Genomic DNA, 18,050 nt, shown 5'->3' on the forward strand with positions numbered 1-18,050 from the left:
CGTTTTTGGTTGAAAGTTTCCAATTAATTATCATCTATGTTATATGTTTCCATTCATTTGCTGAAAGACTTACATTTCAAACAATCGTGTTAGATTACTAAAAATTTCATAAAGGAAAAAAGCCAACAATTTTAGTGAACCCACAAAAATTTAACTCATCTGTCCCACGCGCAAGAAACATCCCAAAATTAAATGAAATGAGCTATCCTCCCCTAAAAGCATGCACTTGTTTAAGATTGCATTCACCCAAAATTTCACATTTTTCTCCCTAATTTCTTTTCAAATCACATCCAAATCTTTCTTCTTTCACAATTGAAAATCAAACAAAACTCTAACCCCCGAAAAATTCAGAGAAACAGGCTTCACTTCACACCCAAATAGAACTACGAAACCCAGGCATGCAGAGCTCCGCCATGGCTCTATTACACCATGTGAGGCAGAGCTCTGGTATCCAGAAATGAACCCAGGAGTACAGAGCGTTTACATGGCTTTGGTGGTAGTGAACAATGAACCACAGTCATCATTTATCAAACTAAACTTTGGTTCTTAAGTCTAGTTTTAGAACGCAATGCCACCTCAAATGTGCAATTACTGAGCTCAGGGAAGTTCTGGCGTCAAAATGTTTTATGCCCAATTCCATGCCAAGAAGTTAGCAATGAACCCTTCTCAGAGTAATTTATCAAACTTCAACTCAATCTTACAACCCACCTGCAATGCCATTTTAGAGCTTTTGCCCATTCAGCAGGGCATTCTGATTATGTATACAATACATCAATAAAGAGAGCATTCATTTTGTTTAGCAGAAAACTGAACTATCAATCATCCCTACTCATCATCCTCCGGATCAAAATCCTCATTCCTCAATCATCACATCTGCATTTTCTCCGTACCAAATGCAGTTGTATACTACAAATGAAAGGAATCCAGTCAGCATATAACCAAAAAGACAGAAAGGAAAAAAACAAAAGAAGATATTTTTAAACAAAAATGAACAAACTAAAAGGAGCCAAGGTGACTGAATTATTTCCTGTCAGAATAGCAGCCATAACTCAAAACAATTAGAACAACATCACCAACTACATAGACCTTTCCAAGGTACTGAAATCCCACTTCTTAATTCAAGGACCTTTGTGAATTCCAAAACAAGGCTAATTGTATAAGCAAGCTAGCACCAGTTCCAATTCCCTATGAGAAAATTTGTCCTTTTCTGTTTCCCTTATAAAAGGTGTTATCAAGGGGATAAAACTACACAAGGGATAGAGGATAAGACATCCTCAATATTAAAGATAAGAGTAAAACAAATAATCAAAATAGTAATGCGTTCCATTCACTTCGCATATCTGAGAGAATGTCTGTTGTAGTTGCCCCAAGAAGAAGCAAACAACTAACTCTATTTCACAAAGTTCGACCGCTAGATACTATCATTGAATACATGGGAGTGATACTCCAGCCAAATATTCACTAACACAATACAATGGTATGAACAGTGCAATGCCACATATCCCAACCAACAAAACACATCAACAGGAATTGTCCAATTTCTCCAACCAACACTAACAAAGGATACCAAATAGAGGATTCCATAAGAAATTGTCTCAATTTATTATAGATATTTTTTATTATAGCTTGCGAGCTTGATAGATATTATTAAGAAAAATCAATCAACTACAGAAACAGAACAATTTTAAGAAAACACAACCAGTTGTGTTAGATCCAAATCTAAGAGAATACATAAAGCATAGCAGTAGATGCGCCACTTGAAACTGCAGCTCTAGCATAAAGTTCCCTAAGAGCAAGTCATATTCACCTAAGGTAATGTCAAATCACAATTGATATCAGAATAAATTCAAATAATGTCATGACAATAACTAATGAAATTCAAATTCGTTATAAAAAATATACTCAAATTCAGCATAATAAATAAGGCAGATAAAAAAATAGATAAAAAAAAACAAATTAAGGGGAACAAAAATGAATGAGAACATTTGGATCATACTTTGGATGCTTATCCACATAGAGATTTGTTGTCAAGACTCAGCACATAAACAGATTGGAAATAAATGCATGATTTCTCTTTGCTGGAGGTCAAATAACATTAGGTAAACAAGATCGAGAGAAATTAATGAAAACAGGAAGAGGGAGTCAAGTATAGTACAGTAGAAGAGCTTGATATATATATATATATTTTGATTTTGAATTTGAATTGACAATTCAGTAGTGCTTCCATCATATGGAAGTAAGTTCAAAATGAGTTTTGAATTAGAAAGAGTTACGCTGTTACTATTCTTTTGATGGCTTCAGATTTTATTAACTGACCATATCAGAAAGATTAAAGATTAAATCTTTTACCAAAAGCTATTAGAAGGGGGTGAATGTTTGAGGCTAGTTAGGAACAGTTTTGGGAAGACTTGAAATAGAAAGGGAAGGATGTGGCACGAACTGAATTAGTTGAGTTAGGTAAAGAGAAAGCGCTGGCTAGGAGTTTGGGTGGGAAAAGTAGTTAGAAAGGAATATTAGGGGAGAATGATGTAAATAGGGAAGTTAAGAGTAGTTTCCCCTATGGCCCTATGACAGTCATTTTGCATCAGAACTGTATGAGACCGAGGCTCTCATTCCTCAAGACTAGAAATCCCAATTGTACAATTAATGTTCTTAGCGCATCGCCAAGGGTCCTCCTTTAATACAAGTATATCCTCTCTGTCCGCTTGTATTCCTGGGCATCAGTTTTAATACAAATATATATAACTGACCCCACCTAGTGAGATAAGGTTTTATTATTGTTGTGTTTTTTTTTTTTTGGTTGGGAGGGGGGGGGGGGGTTTGAACAATGCAGCCTAAAACTACTATGGAGTCAAGATATATTTGTGTTGCAATTACTTCTTCATAGCAAGTAGCCATCAAAAACCTCCGAAGCAGAACCTACATGAAAAGAAAAAGTGTATTGGTTCAACAATACAAGAATGCAGTGCGACTATGGCAATGCTCCATGTTCATTGCATCATTAAGTACGGTTATTTTGGGTGTAAGTTAGACAGCAGAAGCACTAATCCAAGAGTATAAAGTAATATAATGGGAAAAAAGAGTATCAAAGTCATTTCAAGACTAGCGAGGTTAACCGATGACAGAAACAAAAACTCAAAATATAATCATCAAAACTTCAACAGTAGCCAGGCCATTGTGGTCCAATTTCCCTAACCCAAAATACGGCGTGTTAAATATTCAGAGTTTCAAACAAATTCAACATAAAAAAAAGGGTACAATTGACATTAAAAACTAAAGAAACTGACCTCGTTTTTTCATCTCATAAGACCTTCAGCAATGGCTTCAACAAGTTACTCTATCGTTGTGGGTCTGTTTTTCAGAACAGTAAGAATAACTCTCAAAGGTTAAAACATTTGAGAAGCATCCATGTCTCCACCTTTTAAGCAAGGACGGTGCTTTATTCGACATCTCTTCGCAAAGTTCATAGATCATAATGGTATACTTTTGGCATCGGATACCCCACTATAAGCAAGGATGCTCAGAGAATCCTGTGTGATATTTTGCATTCAACCTATAGACACACCATGAATTGCGATAGCCATGTGCGCATATCAATACAAATACCTTTGGCCACTACAACATTATGAAATAAGGCGCTTGCTGTCCATGTTAAGATGCCACCTTTTGCAAAGTACATCTAGGTAAGTGATAAGACGTAAGCGTAGATCTTTGTCATGAATCACATTAACAAGCTGCCATGCATTTGAGATTCTACCAACTTTACACAAGCCATCCACTAGGGAAATATAAGTTACAAAATCGGGAACTAAATTTTTTAGACGCATTTCTTCAAAGAGATGCATGGCTTCATCTATCCTTTCACTCTTGCAACATCCAGAAATCAAGATGGTATAACTACAAACATCAGGTTCCAAACCATTTTTAACCATTTTGTTAAATAATGAAATTGCCTGGTCAAGATTTTGGGTTTTGCATAAAGCATCTAACACGACACTGTAAGTTATTGTATCAGGGGGTGGACCTATATCATGCATCTCATCAAGAAACTTTAATGCACTCGAGATCCTCCCCAATTTACACATACCATCAATAAAAGAACTATAAGTTACAGTATGAGGAACCAAATTCTTTAGATGCATTTCTCTCAAGAGCGCCAAAGCTTCGTGTATCCTTTGCTTTTTGCAATAACTATTAATCAATATGGAATAACTCCAAACATCAGGGGCCAACCCATTTTTAGTCAGTTTGCTAAATAAGGCAACTGCCTTGTCAAGATGTTGGTTTTTGCATAAAGCATCTAAGAAGATACAATAAGTGACAATATCAGGGCTTAGGTCATTAGCACACATTGTATTAACAAGCTTCCAAGCATATGAGAATCTCCCAGATTTGCAAAGACAATCAATAAGACAATTATAAGTCACAAGATTGGGAAACAATTTCCTGCAAAACATTTCATCGAAGAGCTTCAAAGCCTCATCTAATCTTTCAAGCTTACAATATGCACTTATCAGGATATTATAAAGCCAAACATCAGGAGCAATACCCCATCGAAAAACCATGTCAAATAGTTCTCTTGCCTCATCTACTCTATCATTCAAACAATAACCATGTATCAAAGCAGTGAAACTAACAATGCTAGGTTCATGACCCAATTCAATCATTTTATCAAACATATAATGAGCTTCCACTAACATTCCTTTTTTACACAATGCATCAATCAAAATAGTGCATACATAAACATCCGGGACTACGCCCTTCAGAACCATTTCCTTAAGCCACCAAACTGCTTCATTCACTTGCCCCACAACACACAATTTGCAAACTAGAGGCCGGTAAGTGAACAAATTAGGACTAACACCCCTAACAATCATTTCAAGATACAAATCACGCGCCTCATTCACAAGCCCATCTTTACACAATCCATCAATAATGGTGCTATACATCACAACATTCGGCCTAACTGCTCGCCCCTCTATCCTCCTCAGCATCCAAACTGCCGCCCTGGTACGCCCAGCCTTGCACAACCCATCAATCAAAGTCCCATAACTGAACCCATCCAACCGAAACCCCATCCCAACAAGCTCATCATGAAACTCCAAAGCTCTCACAATCTCCCCACCCAAACACAACCCTTTAATCAAACTATTCAAAACCACAATATCAACGCCATAACCAAATTTCATAACCTTCCCGAAAACAGAGAAAGCAAGTGCGACCTCACCAACATGGCAGTAACAATTTATCAAAATGGTGAGAGTAACAAGACAGGGAGTGATACCTTTCAACCTCATTTCAGTGCATAGAGAAATGGCAGTGGGGTAACGCTTCATCTTCACAAAAGCGGCCAAGAGCTTGTTAAAATGGAACACCGGCGGTGAAGGGCGCGCGTGGAGCATGCGGTTGAAAGAAGCAACCGCAGCGTCGTGTTCAAGATTGGATGAACGAGGAGAAGAAGAAGAAGAATAATAGTGAGGGATAGACAGGAAGAGGAAGGTGGAGAGAGACACGGTGGGGAAGGTGCAGAACCTGGGGAAGCGGTTACAGTTACGGTTACGGTGGTAGGTGGTTGTTATGGTGTGAGGAAAGAGCATGTTTGTGAATAAGAATGTAAGGAAAGCATAGGAGCTGGTTAGAGAAGCGAAATACAGCATGCAACAACTCAAGAAGGAGGCAGAAGCTACGAAAGAAAAAGGGCAAGGTGCTACTGCAACACATTTTTTTGGGCCGAAGCCGCAAAACAAATATCGGGTCCAAAAGTTTTAAACATGTTTGCATTTTAATATTAGAAAAATTGTATATTACCAGCAAATATTATTATTTTTTATTAATATTTAGTTAGTAATTATTTATATTTGCATTTATAAAAATTTTAAATAAAAAAAATATATAATTTATATTTATTAAAATTTGTACAATTTTTTTTAATAACTTAAGTTTATACACATAAATTAATATTATATTTTTTAAAATTTACACACATAAATTAATAAAATTTATTTATTAAAAATAATTTAATATTTATATTTTTATGATTCTTCTCTTACGTTTTTAAAAAAATATTTTTGTATAGAGTTTATTTAAACAAGTACTAGATATTTTTACAAGAGAGAGTGAGGGGTGGAGAAACACAAGACGGGATAGAATTAAGATACCACCTATTGAAAAAATCCACTGAAAAGCGTATCATCGACCGAATAAAGAGTGAATCATTCTCAATTTTTGTGGATAATTTACCGGACAATGTTTCGAAGAATGAATTATTTCATATGTTCAAGTGGATAGGAAGGATAAATGACATCTATTTGTCATGTAAGAAGAAGTACGGTCGGATCCATTTGCTTTCATCAGGTATACTAAGAAAGGAGGGGCATTAATGATTGTGAATGAGATGAATGGAATGCGTTTGAGGAGTAAAGAGATCTTTGTGGATGAGGCTAAGTATAGGAGGAGAGCTGATACCACGCAGGATGTAGATAACAGGAAATATTCTGAGAAAAACAAGGAAAGAAGTTAAGAAAGGGACAATGAGGTAACGAGGAATGTAGACTTGTCTTTGAACACCATGGAAGCAAAAAAATAGAAGCTTGGAGGGAACTGATGGAGTTGGGATGGGATGCAGCAATGATGATGTCACAGGGGCTATGAGAGGTAGATCATGACAAGGATAGAAAGGTAATTGTCGTTGAGGATTTAGATGAGTGGCATGAGAATTTTTTGAAATGGGAACGGCTAATCCTAGGATGAACCCGACAGTTATGGTGAGTGCGAAATATATGGCATTCAATCAGTAACGAAGCAATCTCTAAAAGGACGGTATCTTAGGAATATGGGGTAAAAGAAAAGAAGTGGCTGATTTGGTGGTGAATACAAGATCAGTTTGGGATGGTTTGAAGCATATGAGACCCAATAGAGTAGTTCAGAATAATATGGGAAAGAGGTGTGAGTTAGGCCAAACAATAATAGGCCCATTTGGTAAAGAGAACCTTGGCTATTGGGCGAAGCGAGTCAATCCACCCAAGAGGAGTGCAGGAACGCTGGGAACGGGTAGGAGAGTGCCGCTGACTGTTGCAGTGATTGGCGCTGCCCAAGCCAGCGACGCTGCTGTGTGGTGCGACGGCGAGTACGTCGTTATACGGATTAAAAGGGCCCCTTGGTGGCTGTTGCAAGTGACGGTGAAGGGAGGAACATGGCTGATCATCGAGATCAAGAAGGGGTTGCTGCCATTGTGGACGGCGATGGGGCGGCGGACTTGGAAGCAGCGCGAGAGACATCTACTGGTGCCGGTTGTGATGATGTCTGTGCCGAGCTTGCTGTCGTGGAGGGCAGGGAGGTGCGTGGAGTTCCTGATGACCCAAAGAGCAGTAGCACTGATGAGCGGATAATTTATACGCTTTTTGGCATTGTTTTTAGTATGTTTTTAGTAGAATCTAGTTACTTTTAGGGATGTTTTTATTAGTTTTTATGTTAAATTCACATTTCTGGACTTTACTATGAGTTTGTGTGTTTTCTGTGATTTCAGGTATTTTCTGGCTGAAATTGAGGGACTCGAGCAAAAACCAGATTCAGAGGTTGAAGAAGGACTGCTGATGCTGTTGGATTCTGACCTTCCTGCACTCAAATTGGATTCTCTGGAGCAACAGAACTCAAAATGGCGCGCTTCCAATTGCGTTAGAAAGTAGACATCCAGGGCTTTCCAACAATATATAATAGTTCATACTTTGCCCAAGTTTAGACGATGCAAACTGGCGTTCAACGCCAGCTCTCTGCCCAATTCTGGCGTCCAGCGCCAGAAACAAGTTACAAAGTAGAGTTCAACGCCCAAACTGGCACAAAAGCTGGCGTTCAACTCCAAGAATGACCTCTCCACGTGTAGACTTCAAGCTCAGCCCAAGCACACACCAAGTGGGCCCCGGAAGTGGATTTATGCATCAATTACTTACTTCTGTAAACCCTAGTAGCTAGTTTATTATAAATAAGACCTTTTACTATTATATTAGACATCTTTAGATGCCTGGTTCTTAGATCAGAGGGGCTGGCCTCTCGGCCATGCCTAAACCTTTCACTTATGTATTTCTAACGGTAGAGTTTCTACACTCCATAGATTAAGGTGTGGAGCTCTACTGTTCCTCAAAGATTAATGCAAAGTACTACTGTTTTTCTATTCAATTCATCTTATTTTGCTTCTAAGATATTCATTCGCACTTCAACCTGAATGTGATGAACGTGACAATCATCATCATTCCCTATGAACGCGTGCCTGACAACCACTTCCATTCTACCTTCGACTGAATGAGTATCTCTTAGATCTCTTAATCCGAATCTTCGTGGTATAAGCTAGATTGATGGCGGCATTCATGAGAGTCCGGAAAGTCTAAACCTTGTCTGTGGTATTCCGAGTAGGACTCTGAGATTGAATGACTGTGACGAACTTCAAACTCGCGAGTGCTAGGCGTAGTGACAGACGCAAAAGGATAGTAAATCCTATTCCAGTATGATCGAGAACCTCCAGATGATTAGCCATGCAGTGACAGCGCATCGGATCATTTTCACAGAGAGGAATAGGATGCAACCATCGACAAGGGTGATGCCTCCAGACGATTAGCCGTGCTGTGACAGAGCATTTGGACCATTTTCCCGAGAGGATTAAAAGTAGCCATTGACAACGGTGACATCCTTACATAAAGCCAGCCATGGAAAGGAGTAGGATTGATTGGATGAAGACAGCAGGAAAGCAGAGGTTCAGAGGAACGAAAGCATCTCTATGCGCTTATCTGAAATTCTCACCAGTGAATTACATAAGTATTTCTATCCTTGTTTTATTTTCGAAAACTCCATAACTATTTTATATCCGCCTGACTGAGATTTACAAGGTGACCATAGCTTGCTTCATACCAACAATCTCCGTGGGATCAACCCTTACTCACGTAAGGTTTATTACTTGGACGACCCAGTGCACTTGCTGGTCAGTTATGCAAAGTTGTGAAGATATGTTTAGACCATGGTTCTGTGCATCCGTTTTTGGTGCTATCGCCAGGGAATCAATTTCGAACAATAATTCACAACCTGAGTAACAATTTCGCATACCAAGTTTTTGGCGCTGTTGCCGGGGATTGTTCGAGTTTGGACAACTGACGGTTCATCTTGTTGCTCAGATTGGGTAACTTTCTTTTCATTTTCTTTTCAAAAAAATCTTTTAAAAATTTCTCCTTTGTTTTTGAAAAAAAAAACTTTTTTAAAATAAAAATATTTTCCAAAAATATATTTTTCTTTAGAATTTTTAAGAATGAATTCTAGAGTTTCATGAAGCATGTTGAAGCATGCTGGCTATAAAACCATGTCTAAATTCTTTTGGACAGAGGTTTTGGCTTAAAATTGAATGAATTACACTCATATTTTTACTAAAGCTCGGCTGGCTATTAAGCCATGCCTGACCCTTTGATTAGAACTTTAGACTAAAGAGCATAAGATTCCTGGAATTCATATTAAAAATTTTGGAATCCTTATTTTTCTTTTTCAAAATGATTTTCGAAAAAATTAAAAGAAAATACAAAAAAAATCATAAAATCATAAAAATAAAAAATATTTCATGTTTCTTGTTTGAGTCTTGAGTCATGTTATAAGTTTGGTGTCAATTGCATGTTCATCTTGCATCTTTCGAAAAAATTCATGCATTCATAGTGTTCTTCATAATTTTCAAGTTGTTCTTAGTAAGTCTTCTTGTTGGATCTTTGCATTTGCATGTTTTGTATCTTTTCTTGTTTTTCATATGCATTCCTGAATTCTTTATGCCTAAGCATTAAAGAATTCTAAGTTTGGTGTCTTGCATGTTTTCTTTGCATTAAAAATTTTTCAAAAATGTGTTCTTGATGTTCATCATGATCTTCAAAGTATTCTTGGTGTTCATCTTGACATTCATAGCATTCTTGCATGCATTCATTGTTTTGATCCATAACTTTCATGCATTGCACCATTTTTCTTGTTTTTCTCTCTCATCATAAAAATTCAAAAATCAAAAAAATATCTCTCCCTTTTTCTCTCTTAAAATTTCGAAAATTAGATTTGACTTTTTCAAAAATTTTTAAAATCTAGTTGTTTTTATGAGTCAAATCAAATTTTCAATTTAAAAAAATCTTATCTTTTTCAAAATCTTTTTCAAAAATCAAATCTTTTTTTCAATTTTTTTTTAGTTATTTTCGAAAATTTTAAAAATATTTTTCAAAAATCTTTTTCTTAATTTTACATCATATTTTCGAAAATAATATCATCAATTAATGTTTTGATTCAAAAATTTCAAGTTTGTTACTTATTTGTTAAGAAAAATTCAAACTTTAAGTTCTAGAATCATATCTTGTGATTTCTTGTGAATCAAGTCATTAATTGAGATTTTAAAAAATCAAATCTTTTTCAAAAACTAATTTCTATCGTATCTTTTCAAAAATATCTTCTTATCTTACCTTTTTCAAAAAAGTGATTGCAAAATATCTTTTCTAACTTCCTAACTTCTTATCTTTTCAAAATTTGTTTCAACTAACTAACTAATTTTTTGTTTGTTACTTACCTTTTTCAAAACTACCTAACTAACTCTCTCTCTCTAATTTTCGAAAAAATCTTCCCTCTTTTTCAAAATTTCTTTTTAATTAGACTAATTATTTTATTTTTTATTTGAATTTTCGAAAAACTACTAACCTTTTTCAAAAACTATTTTCGAAAATCACTAACTCTTTTTCAAAAATTATTTTCGAAAATTCTCTCCTCCTCTCATCCCCTTCTATTTATTTATTCATCTACTAACACTTCTCTTCATCTCACATCTCTGCTCCTATCATCACCTTTGTGTTTGGATTCTTCATTCTTCTTCACCCCTATTCCTTTTCTTCTTCTACTAACAATAAGGAACCCCTTTACTGTGACATAGAGGATTCCTCTTCTTTTCTTTCTCTCTTCTCTTTCTTATGAGCAGGGACAAAGAAAAAGGCATTCTTGTTGAAGCTGATCCAGAACCTGAAAGGACTCTGAAGAGAAAACTAAGAGAAGCTAAATTACAACAATCCAGAGACAACCTTATTGAAAATTTCGAACAAGTAAAGGAGATGGCAGCCGAACCCAACAACAATAATGCAAGGAGAATGCTTGGTGACTTTACTGCACCTAATTCTAATTTACATGGAAGAAGCATCTCCATTCCTACCATTGGAGCAAACAATTTTGAGCTGAAACCTCAGCTAGTTTCTCTGATGCGGCAGAACTGCAAGTTTCATGGACTTCCATCTGAAGATCCTTTTCAGTTCTTAATTGAATTCTTGTAGATCTGTGATATTGTTAAGACTAATGGAGTAGATCCTGAAGTCTACAGGCTCATGCTTTTCCCTTTTGCTGTAAGAGACAGCGCTAGAATATGGTTGGACTCTCAACCCAAAGACAGCCTGAACTCTTGGGATAAGCTGGTCACGGCTTTCTTAGCCAAGTTCTTTCCTCCTCAAAAGCTGAGCAAGCTTAGAGCTGATGTTCAAACCTTCAGACAGAAAGAAGGTGAATCCCTCTATGAAGCTTGGGAAAGATACAAGCAGCTGACCAAAAAGTGTCCTTCTGACATGCTTTCAGAATGGACCATCCTGGATATATTCTATGATGGTTTATCTGAGCTATCAAAGATGTCATTGGATACTTTTGCAGGTGGATCCATTCACCTAAAGAAAACGCTTGCAGAAGCTCAAGAACTCATTGACATGGTTGCTAATAACCAGTTCATGTACACTTCTGAAAGGAAACCTGTGAGTAATGGGACGCCTATGAAGAAGGGAGTTCTTGAAATTGATACTCTGAATGCCATATTGGCTCAGAACAAAATATTGACTCAGCAAGTCAATATGATTTCTCAAAGTCTGAATGGAATGCAAGCTGCATCCAACAGTACTCAAGAGGCATCTTCTGAGGAAGAAGCTTATGATCCTGAGAACCCTGCAATAGCAGAGTTAAAATACATGGGTGAACCATATGGAAACACCTACAATCCATCATGGAAAAATTATCCAAATCTCTCATGGAAGGATCAAAAGCCTCAACAAGGCTTTAATAATAGTGGAAGAAACAGGTTTAGCAATAGCAAGCCTTTTCCATCATCCACTCAGCAACAGACAGAGAATTCTGAGCAGAATCCATCTAGCTTAGCAAATTTAGTCTCTGATCTATCTAAGGCCACTGTGAGTTTCATGAATGAAACAAGGTCTTCCATTAGAAATTTGGAAGCACAAGTGGGCCAGCTGAGTAAAAGGATCACTGAAGTCCCTCCTAGTACTCTCCCAAGCAATACAGAAGAGAATCCAAAAGGAGAGTGCAAGGCCATTGAATTAATTACCATGGCCGAACCCACAAGAGAAGAGAAGGACGTGAATCCCAAAGAGGAAGACCTCCTGGGACATCCAGTGATCAATAAGGAGCTTCCCTCTGAGGAACCTAAGGAATCTGAGACTCATCTAGAGACCATAGAGATTCCATTGAACCTCTTTATGCCATTCATGAGCTTTGATGAGTATTCCTCTTCTGAAGAGAATGAGGATGTTACTGAAGAGCAAGCTGCCAAGTTCCTTGGTGCAATCATGAAGCTAAATGCCAAATTATTTGGTATTGAAACTTGGGAAGATGAACCTCCCTTGTTCACCAATGAACTAAGTGATCTGGATCAACTGACATTGCCTCAGAAGAGACAGGATCCTGGAAAGTTCATAATACCTTGTACCATAGGCACCATGATCTTTAAGGCTCTGTGTGACCTTGGTTCAGGAATAAACCTCATGCCTCTCTCTGTAATAGAGAAACTGGGAATCTATGGGGTGCAAGCTGCTAAAATCTCATTAGAGATGGCAGATAATTCAAGAAAACAGGCTTATGGACAAGTAGAGGACGTGTTAGTAAAGGTTGAAGGCCTTTACATCCCTGCTGATTTCATAGTCCTGGATACTGGAAAGGAAGAGGATGAATCCATCATCCTAGGAAGACCTTTCCTAGCCACAGCAAGAGCTGTGATTGATGTGGACAGAGGAGAATTGATCCTTCAATTAAATAAGGAAAACCTTGTGTTTACAACTCAAGGATCTCTCTCTGCATCCATGGAGAGGAAGCAGAAAAAGCTTCTCTCAAAGCAGAGTCAACCAAAGCCCCCACAGTCAAACTCTAAGTTTGGTGTTGGAAGGCCACAACCAAACTCTAAGTTCGGTGTTGGGAGGTCTCAACAAAGCTCTGCACATCTGTGAGGCTCCATGAGAGCCCACTGTCAAGCTATTGACATTAAAGAAGCACTTGTTGGGAGGCAACCCAATGTTTATTTATCTAATTTTATTTTTGTTTTTCATGTTTTCTTAGGTTCATGATCATGTGGAGTCACAAAATAAACGAAAAATTTAGAAACAGAGTCAAAAATAGCGGAAGAAAAATCACACCCTGTAGGAAGCACCTGTCTAGCATTCAACGCCAGAACAGAGCATGGTTCTGGCGCTGAACGCCCAAAATGGGCAGTATCTGGGCGCTGAATGCCCAAAATGGGCAGCATCTGGGCGCTGAACGCCAGAATTGCACCCTGGAGAAGAGCTGGCGCTGAACGCCCAGAACAAGCATGGTTCTGGCGTTCAACGCCAGAAATGGGCAACAAATGGGAGTTGAACGCCCAAAATGGGCACCAACCTAGCGCTGAACGCCCAGAGTTGTGTGCAAGGGCATTTTACATGCCTAATTTGGTGCAAGGTTGTAAATCCTTGAACACCTCAGGATCTGTGGATCCCACAGGATCATCTCAGGATCTGTGGACCCCACAGGATCCCCACCTACCTCCACTCACTCTCTTCTCTCTTCTCAATCATCCTCTATTCCCAATAAACATTCTTCTCCAAAACCCTTCACCTATCACCTCCATCTCTCTTCCCTATTAACCCTTCACCACTCACATCCACCCACTCTTCCCCATAAACCTACCCAATAAACTCCACCTACCTTCAAAATTCAAACCAATTTCCCACCCAAACCCACCCATATGGCCGAAACTTAAACCCCAATTCCTTCCCTATATAAAGCCTTTCATTCTTCCTCATTTTCACACAACACAACCCTCTCTTCTCTTCTTGGCCGAAACACACCTCCCCCCTCTTCTCCATCTTTTCTTCTTCTTCTTCATCTAATTCTTTATTTTCTTGCTCGAGGATGAGCAATATTCTAAGTTTGGTGTAGTAAAAGCATAAGCTTTTTGTTTTTTCATTACCATTGATGGCACCTAAGACCGGAGAATCCTCTAGAAAAGGGAAAGGAAAGACAAAAACTTCCACCTCCGAGTCATGGGAGATGGAAAGATTCATCTCCAAAGCTCATCAAGACCACTTCTATGATGTTGTGGCCAAGAAGAAGGTGATCCCCGAGGTCCCTTTCAAACTCAAAAGAAATGAGTATCCGGAGATCCGACATGAAATTCAAAGAAGAGGTTGGGAAGTTCTAACAAATTCCATCCAACAAGTCGGCATCCTAATGGTTCAAGAGTTCTATGCCAATGCATGGATCACCAAGAACCATGATCAAAGTAAGAACCCGGATCCAAAGAACTATGTTACAATGGTTCGGGAAAAATACTTGGATTTTAGTCCGAAAAATGTGAGGTTGGCATTTAACTTGCCTATGATGCAAGGAGATGAACGCCCCTACACTAGAAGGGTCAACTTTAATCAAAGGTTGGACCAAGTCCTCATGGATATATGTGTGGAAGGAGCTCAATGGAAGATTGACTCCAAAGGCAAGCCGGTTCAACTAAGAAGATTGGACCTCAAGCCTGTGGCTAGAGGATGGTTGGAGTTCATCCAACGCTCCATCATCCCCACTAGCAACCGATCTGAAGTTACTGTGGATCAGGCCATCATGATCCATAACATCATGATTGGAGAAGAAGTAGAGGTTCATGAAGTCATCTCCCTTGAACTCTACAAAATAGCCGAAAAGCCCTCTCCTGGGGCAAGGCTAGCTTTTCCTCATCTTATCTGCCATCTATGTTACTCAGCTGTTGCTTCCATAGAAGGAGACATTCACATTGAGGAAGAGAAGCCCATCACTAAGAAAAAGATGGAGCAAGCAAGAGAGCCCATTCATGGAGCTCAAGAGGCGCAGGAAGCTCATCACCATGAGATCCCGGAGATGCCTCATATGCATTTTCCTCCACAAAACTATTGGGAGCAAATCAACACCTCCCTAGGAGAATTAAGTTCCAACATGGGATAACTAAGGGTGGAACATCAAGAGCACTCCATCATCCTTCATGAAATAAGAGAATATCAAAAAGCAATGAGGGAGGAACAACAAAGACAAGGAAGCGACATAGAAGAGCTCAAGGACATCATTGGTTCCTCAAGAAGGAAACGCCACCATCACTAAGGTGGATTCATTCCTTGCCCTTCTTTCTTCTGTTTTTCGTTTTCTATGTTATGTGCTTACCTATGTTTGTGTCTTATTACATGATCATTAGTAGTTAGTAACTATGTCTTAAAGTTATGAATGCCCTATGAATCCATCACCTCTCTTAAATGAAAAATGTTTTAATTCAAAAGAACAAGAAGTACATGAGTTTTGAATTTATCCTTGAACTTAGCTTAATTTATCCTTCAAAAAAATAGAAAGAAAGAGAAAAAAGCAAGCAGAAAAAGCCAAAAGCTCTTAAAACCAAGAGGCAAGAGCAAAAAGCCAATAACCCTTAAAACCAAAAGGCAAGGGCAAATAAAAAGGATCCCAAGGCTTTGAGCATCAGTGGATAGGAGGGCCTAAAGGAATAAAATCCTGGCCTAAGCGGCTAAACCAAGCTGTCCCTAACCATGTGCTTGTGGCGTGTAGGTGTCAAGTGAAAACTTAAGACTGAGCGGTTAAAGTCAAGGTCCAAAGCAAAAAAAAAAGAGTGTGCTTAAGAACCCTGGACACCTCTAATTGGGGACTTTAGCAAAGCTGAGTCATAATCTGAAAAGGTTCACCCAATTATGTGTCTGTGGCATTTATGTATCCGGTGGTAATACTGGAAAATAAAGTGCTTAGGGCCACGGCCAAGACTCATAAAGAAGCTGTGTTCAAGAATCATCATACTGAACTAGGAGAGTCAATAATACTATCTGAACTCTGAGTTCCTATAGAAGCCAATCATTTTGAACTTCAATGGATAAAGTGAGATGCGAAAACTATTCAAGAGGCAAAAAGCTACAAGTCCCGCTCATCTGATTGGAGCTATGTTTCATTGATAGTTTGGAATTTATAGTATATTCTCTTCTTTTTATCCTATTTGATTTTCAGTTGCTTGGGGACAAGTAACAATTTAAGTTTGGTGTTGTGAAGAGCGGATAATTTATACGCTTTTTGGCATTGTTTTTAGTATGTTTTTAGTAGAATTTAGTTACTTTTAGGGATGTTTTCATTAGTTTTTATGTTAAATTCACATTTTTGGACTTTACTATGAGTTTGTGTGTTTTTCTGTGATTTCAGGTATTTTCTGGCTGAAATTGAGGGACTTGAGCAAAAACCAGATTCAGAGGTTGAAGAAGGACTGCTGATGCTGTTGGATTCTGACCTCCTTACACTCAAAGTGGATTTTTTGGAGCTACAGAACTCAAAATGGCCCTCTTCCAATTGCGTTGGAAAGTAGACATCCAGGGCTTTCCAGCAATATATAATAGTCCATACTTTATCCAAGTTTAGATGATGCAAACTGGCATTCAACGCCAGCTCTCTGCCCAATTCTGGCGTCCAGCGCCAGAAACAAGTTGCAAAGTGGAATTCAACGCCCAAACTGGCACAAAAGCTGACGTTCAACTCCAAGAATGACCTCTCCACGTGTAGACTTCAAGCTCAGCCCAAGCACACACCAAGTGGGTCCCGGAAGTGGATTTATGCATCAATTACTTACTTCTGTAAACCCTAGTAGCTAGTTTATTATAAATAAGACCTTTTACTATTGTATTAGACATCTTTGGATGCCTGGTTCTTAGATCAGAGGGGCTGGCCTCTCGGCCATGCCTAAATCTTTCACTTATGTATTTCTAACGGTAGAGTTTCTACACTCCATAGATTAAGGTGTGGAGCTCTGCTGTTCCTCAAAGATTAATGCAAAGTACTACTGTTTTTCTATTCAATTCATCTTATTTCGCTTCTAAGATATTCATTCGCACTTCAACCTGAATGTGATGAACGTGACAATCATCATCATTCCCTATGAACGCGTGCCTGACAACCACTTCCGTTCTACCTTTGACTGAATGAGTATCTCTTAGATCTCTTAATCAGAATCTTCGTGGTATAAGCTAGATTGATGGCGGCATTCATGAGAGTCCGGAAAGTCTAAACCTTGTCTGTGGTATTCCGAGTAGGACTCTGGGATTGAATGACTGTGACGAACTTCAAACTCGCGAGTGCTAGGCGTAGTGACAGACGCAAAAGGATAGTAAATCCTATTCCAGTATGATCGAGAACCTCCAGATGATTAGCCATGCAGTGACAGCGCATCGGATCATTTTCACAGAGAGGAATAGGATGCAACCATCGACAAGGGTGATGCCTCCAGACGATTAGCCGTGCTGTGACAGAGCATTTGGACCATTTTCTCGAGAGGATTAAAAGTAGCCATTGACAACGGTGACATCCTTACATAAAGCCGGCCATGGAAAGGAGTAGGATTGATTGGATGAAGACAGCAGGAAAGCAGAGGTTCAGAGGAACGAAAGCATCTCTATGCGCTTATCTGAAATTCTCACCAGTGAATTACATAAGTATTTCTATCCTTGTTTTATTTTCGAAAACTCCATAACTATTTTATATCCGCCTGACTGAGATTTACAAGGTGACCATAGCTTGCTTCATACCAACAATCTCCGTGGGATCAACCCTTACTCACGTAAGGTTTATTACTTGGATGACCCAGTGCACTTGCTGGTCAGTTATGCAAAGTTGTGAAGATATGTTTAGACCATGGTTCTGTGCATCCGTTTTTGGTGCCATCACCAGGGAATCAATTTCGAACAATAATTCACAACCTGAGTAAC

The 18,050-nt window shown here is 38.6% G+C and overlaps 1 protein-coding gene and 1 non-coding gene across 2 annotated transcripts; both read right to left on the reverse strand.

Moving 5' to 3' along the window:
* Window positions 1-241: 241 nt before the first annotated feature.
* On the reverse strand, window positions 242-5,752 carry LOC112754926 (uncharacterized). Its single transcript, XM_029293755.2, has 2 exons — window positions 3,288-5,752; window positions 242-906 (listed from the first exon to the last, which is right to left on the reverse strand). The coding sequence occupies exon 1, from the start codon at window positions 5,655-5,657 to the stop codon at window positions 3,624-3,626; it is 2,034 nt and encodes a 677-aa protein (XP_029149588.1). The 5' UTR covers window positions 5,658-5,752; the 3' UTR covers window positions 242-906; window positions 3,288-3,623.
* Window positions 5,753-11,495: 5,743 nt separating this feature from the next.
* Window positions 11,496-11,603, reverse strand: LOC112761285 (small nucleolar RNA R71). Its single transcript, XR_003181686.1, has one exon. It is a non-coding gene; the product is annotated as a small nucleolar RNA R71 (small nucleolar RNA).
* Window positions 11,604-18,050: the final 6,447 nt, after the last annotated feature.

Source organism: Arachis hypogaea, chromosome 16 (genome assembly GCF_003086295.3).
Source record: "Arachis hypogaea cultivar Tifrunner chromosome 16, arahy.Tifrunner.gnm2.J5K5, whole genome shotgun sequence".
Lineage (NCBI taxonomy): Eukaryota > Viridiplantae > Streptophyta > Magnoliopsida > Fabales > Fabaceae > Arachis > Arachis hypogaea.

Bases quoted from the DNA above. Each gene is read 5' to 3' on its own strand.
- LOC112754926 (XM_029293755.2), bottom strand. From the start codon at position 5,657: ATGCTGTATTTCGCTTCTCTAACCAGCTCCTATGCTTTCCTTACATTC.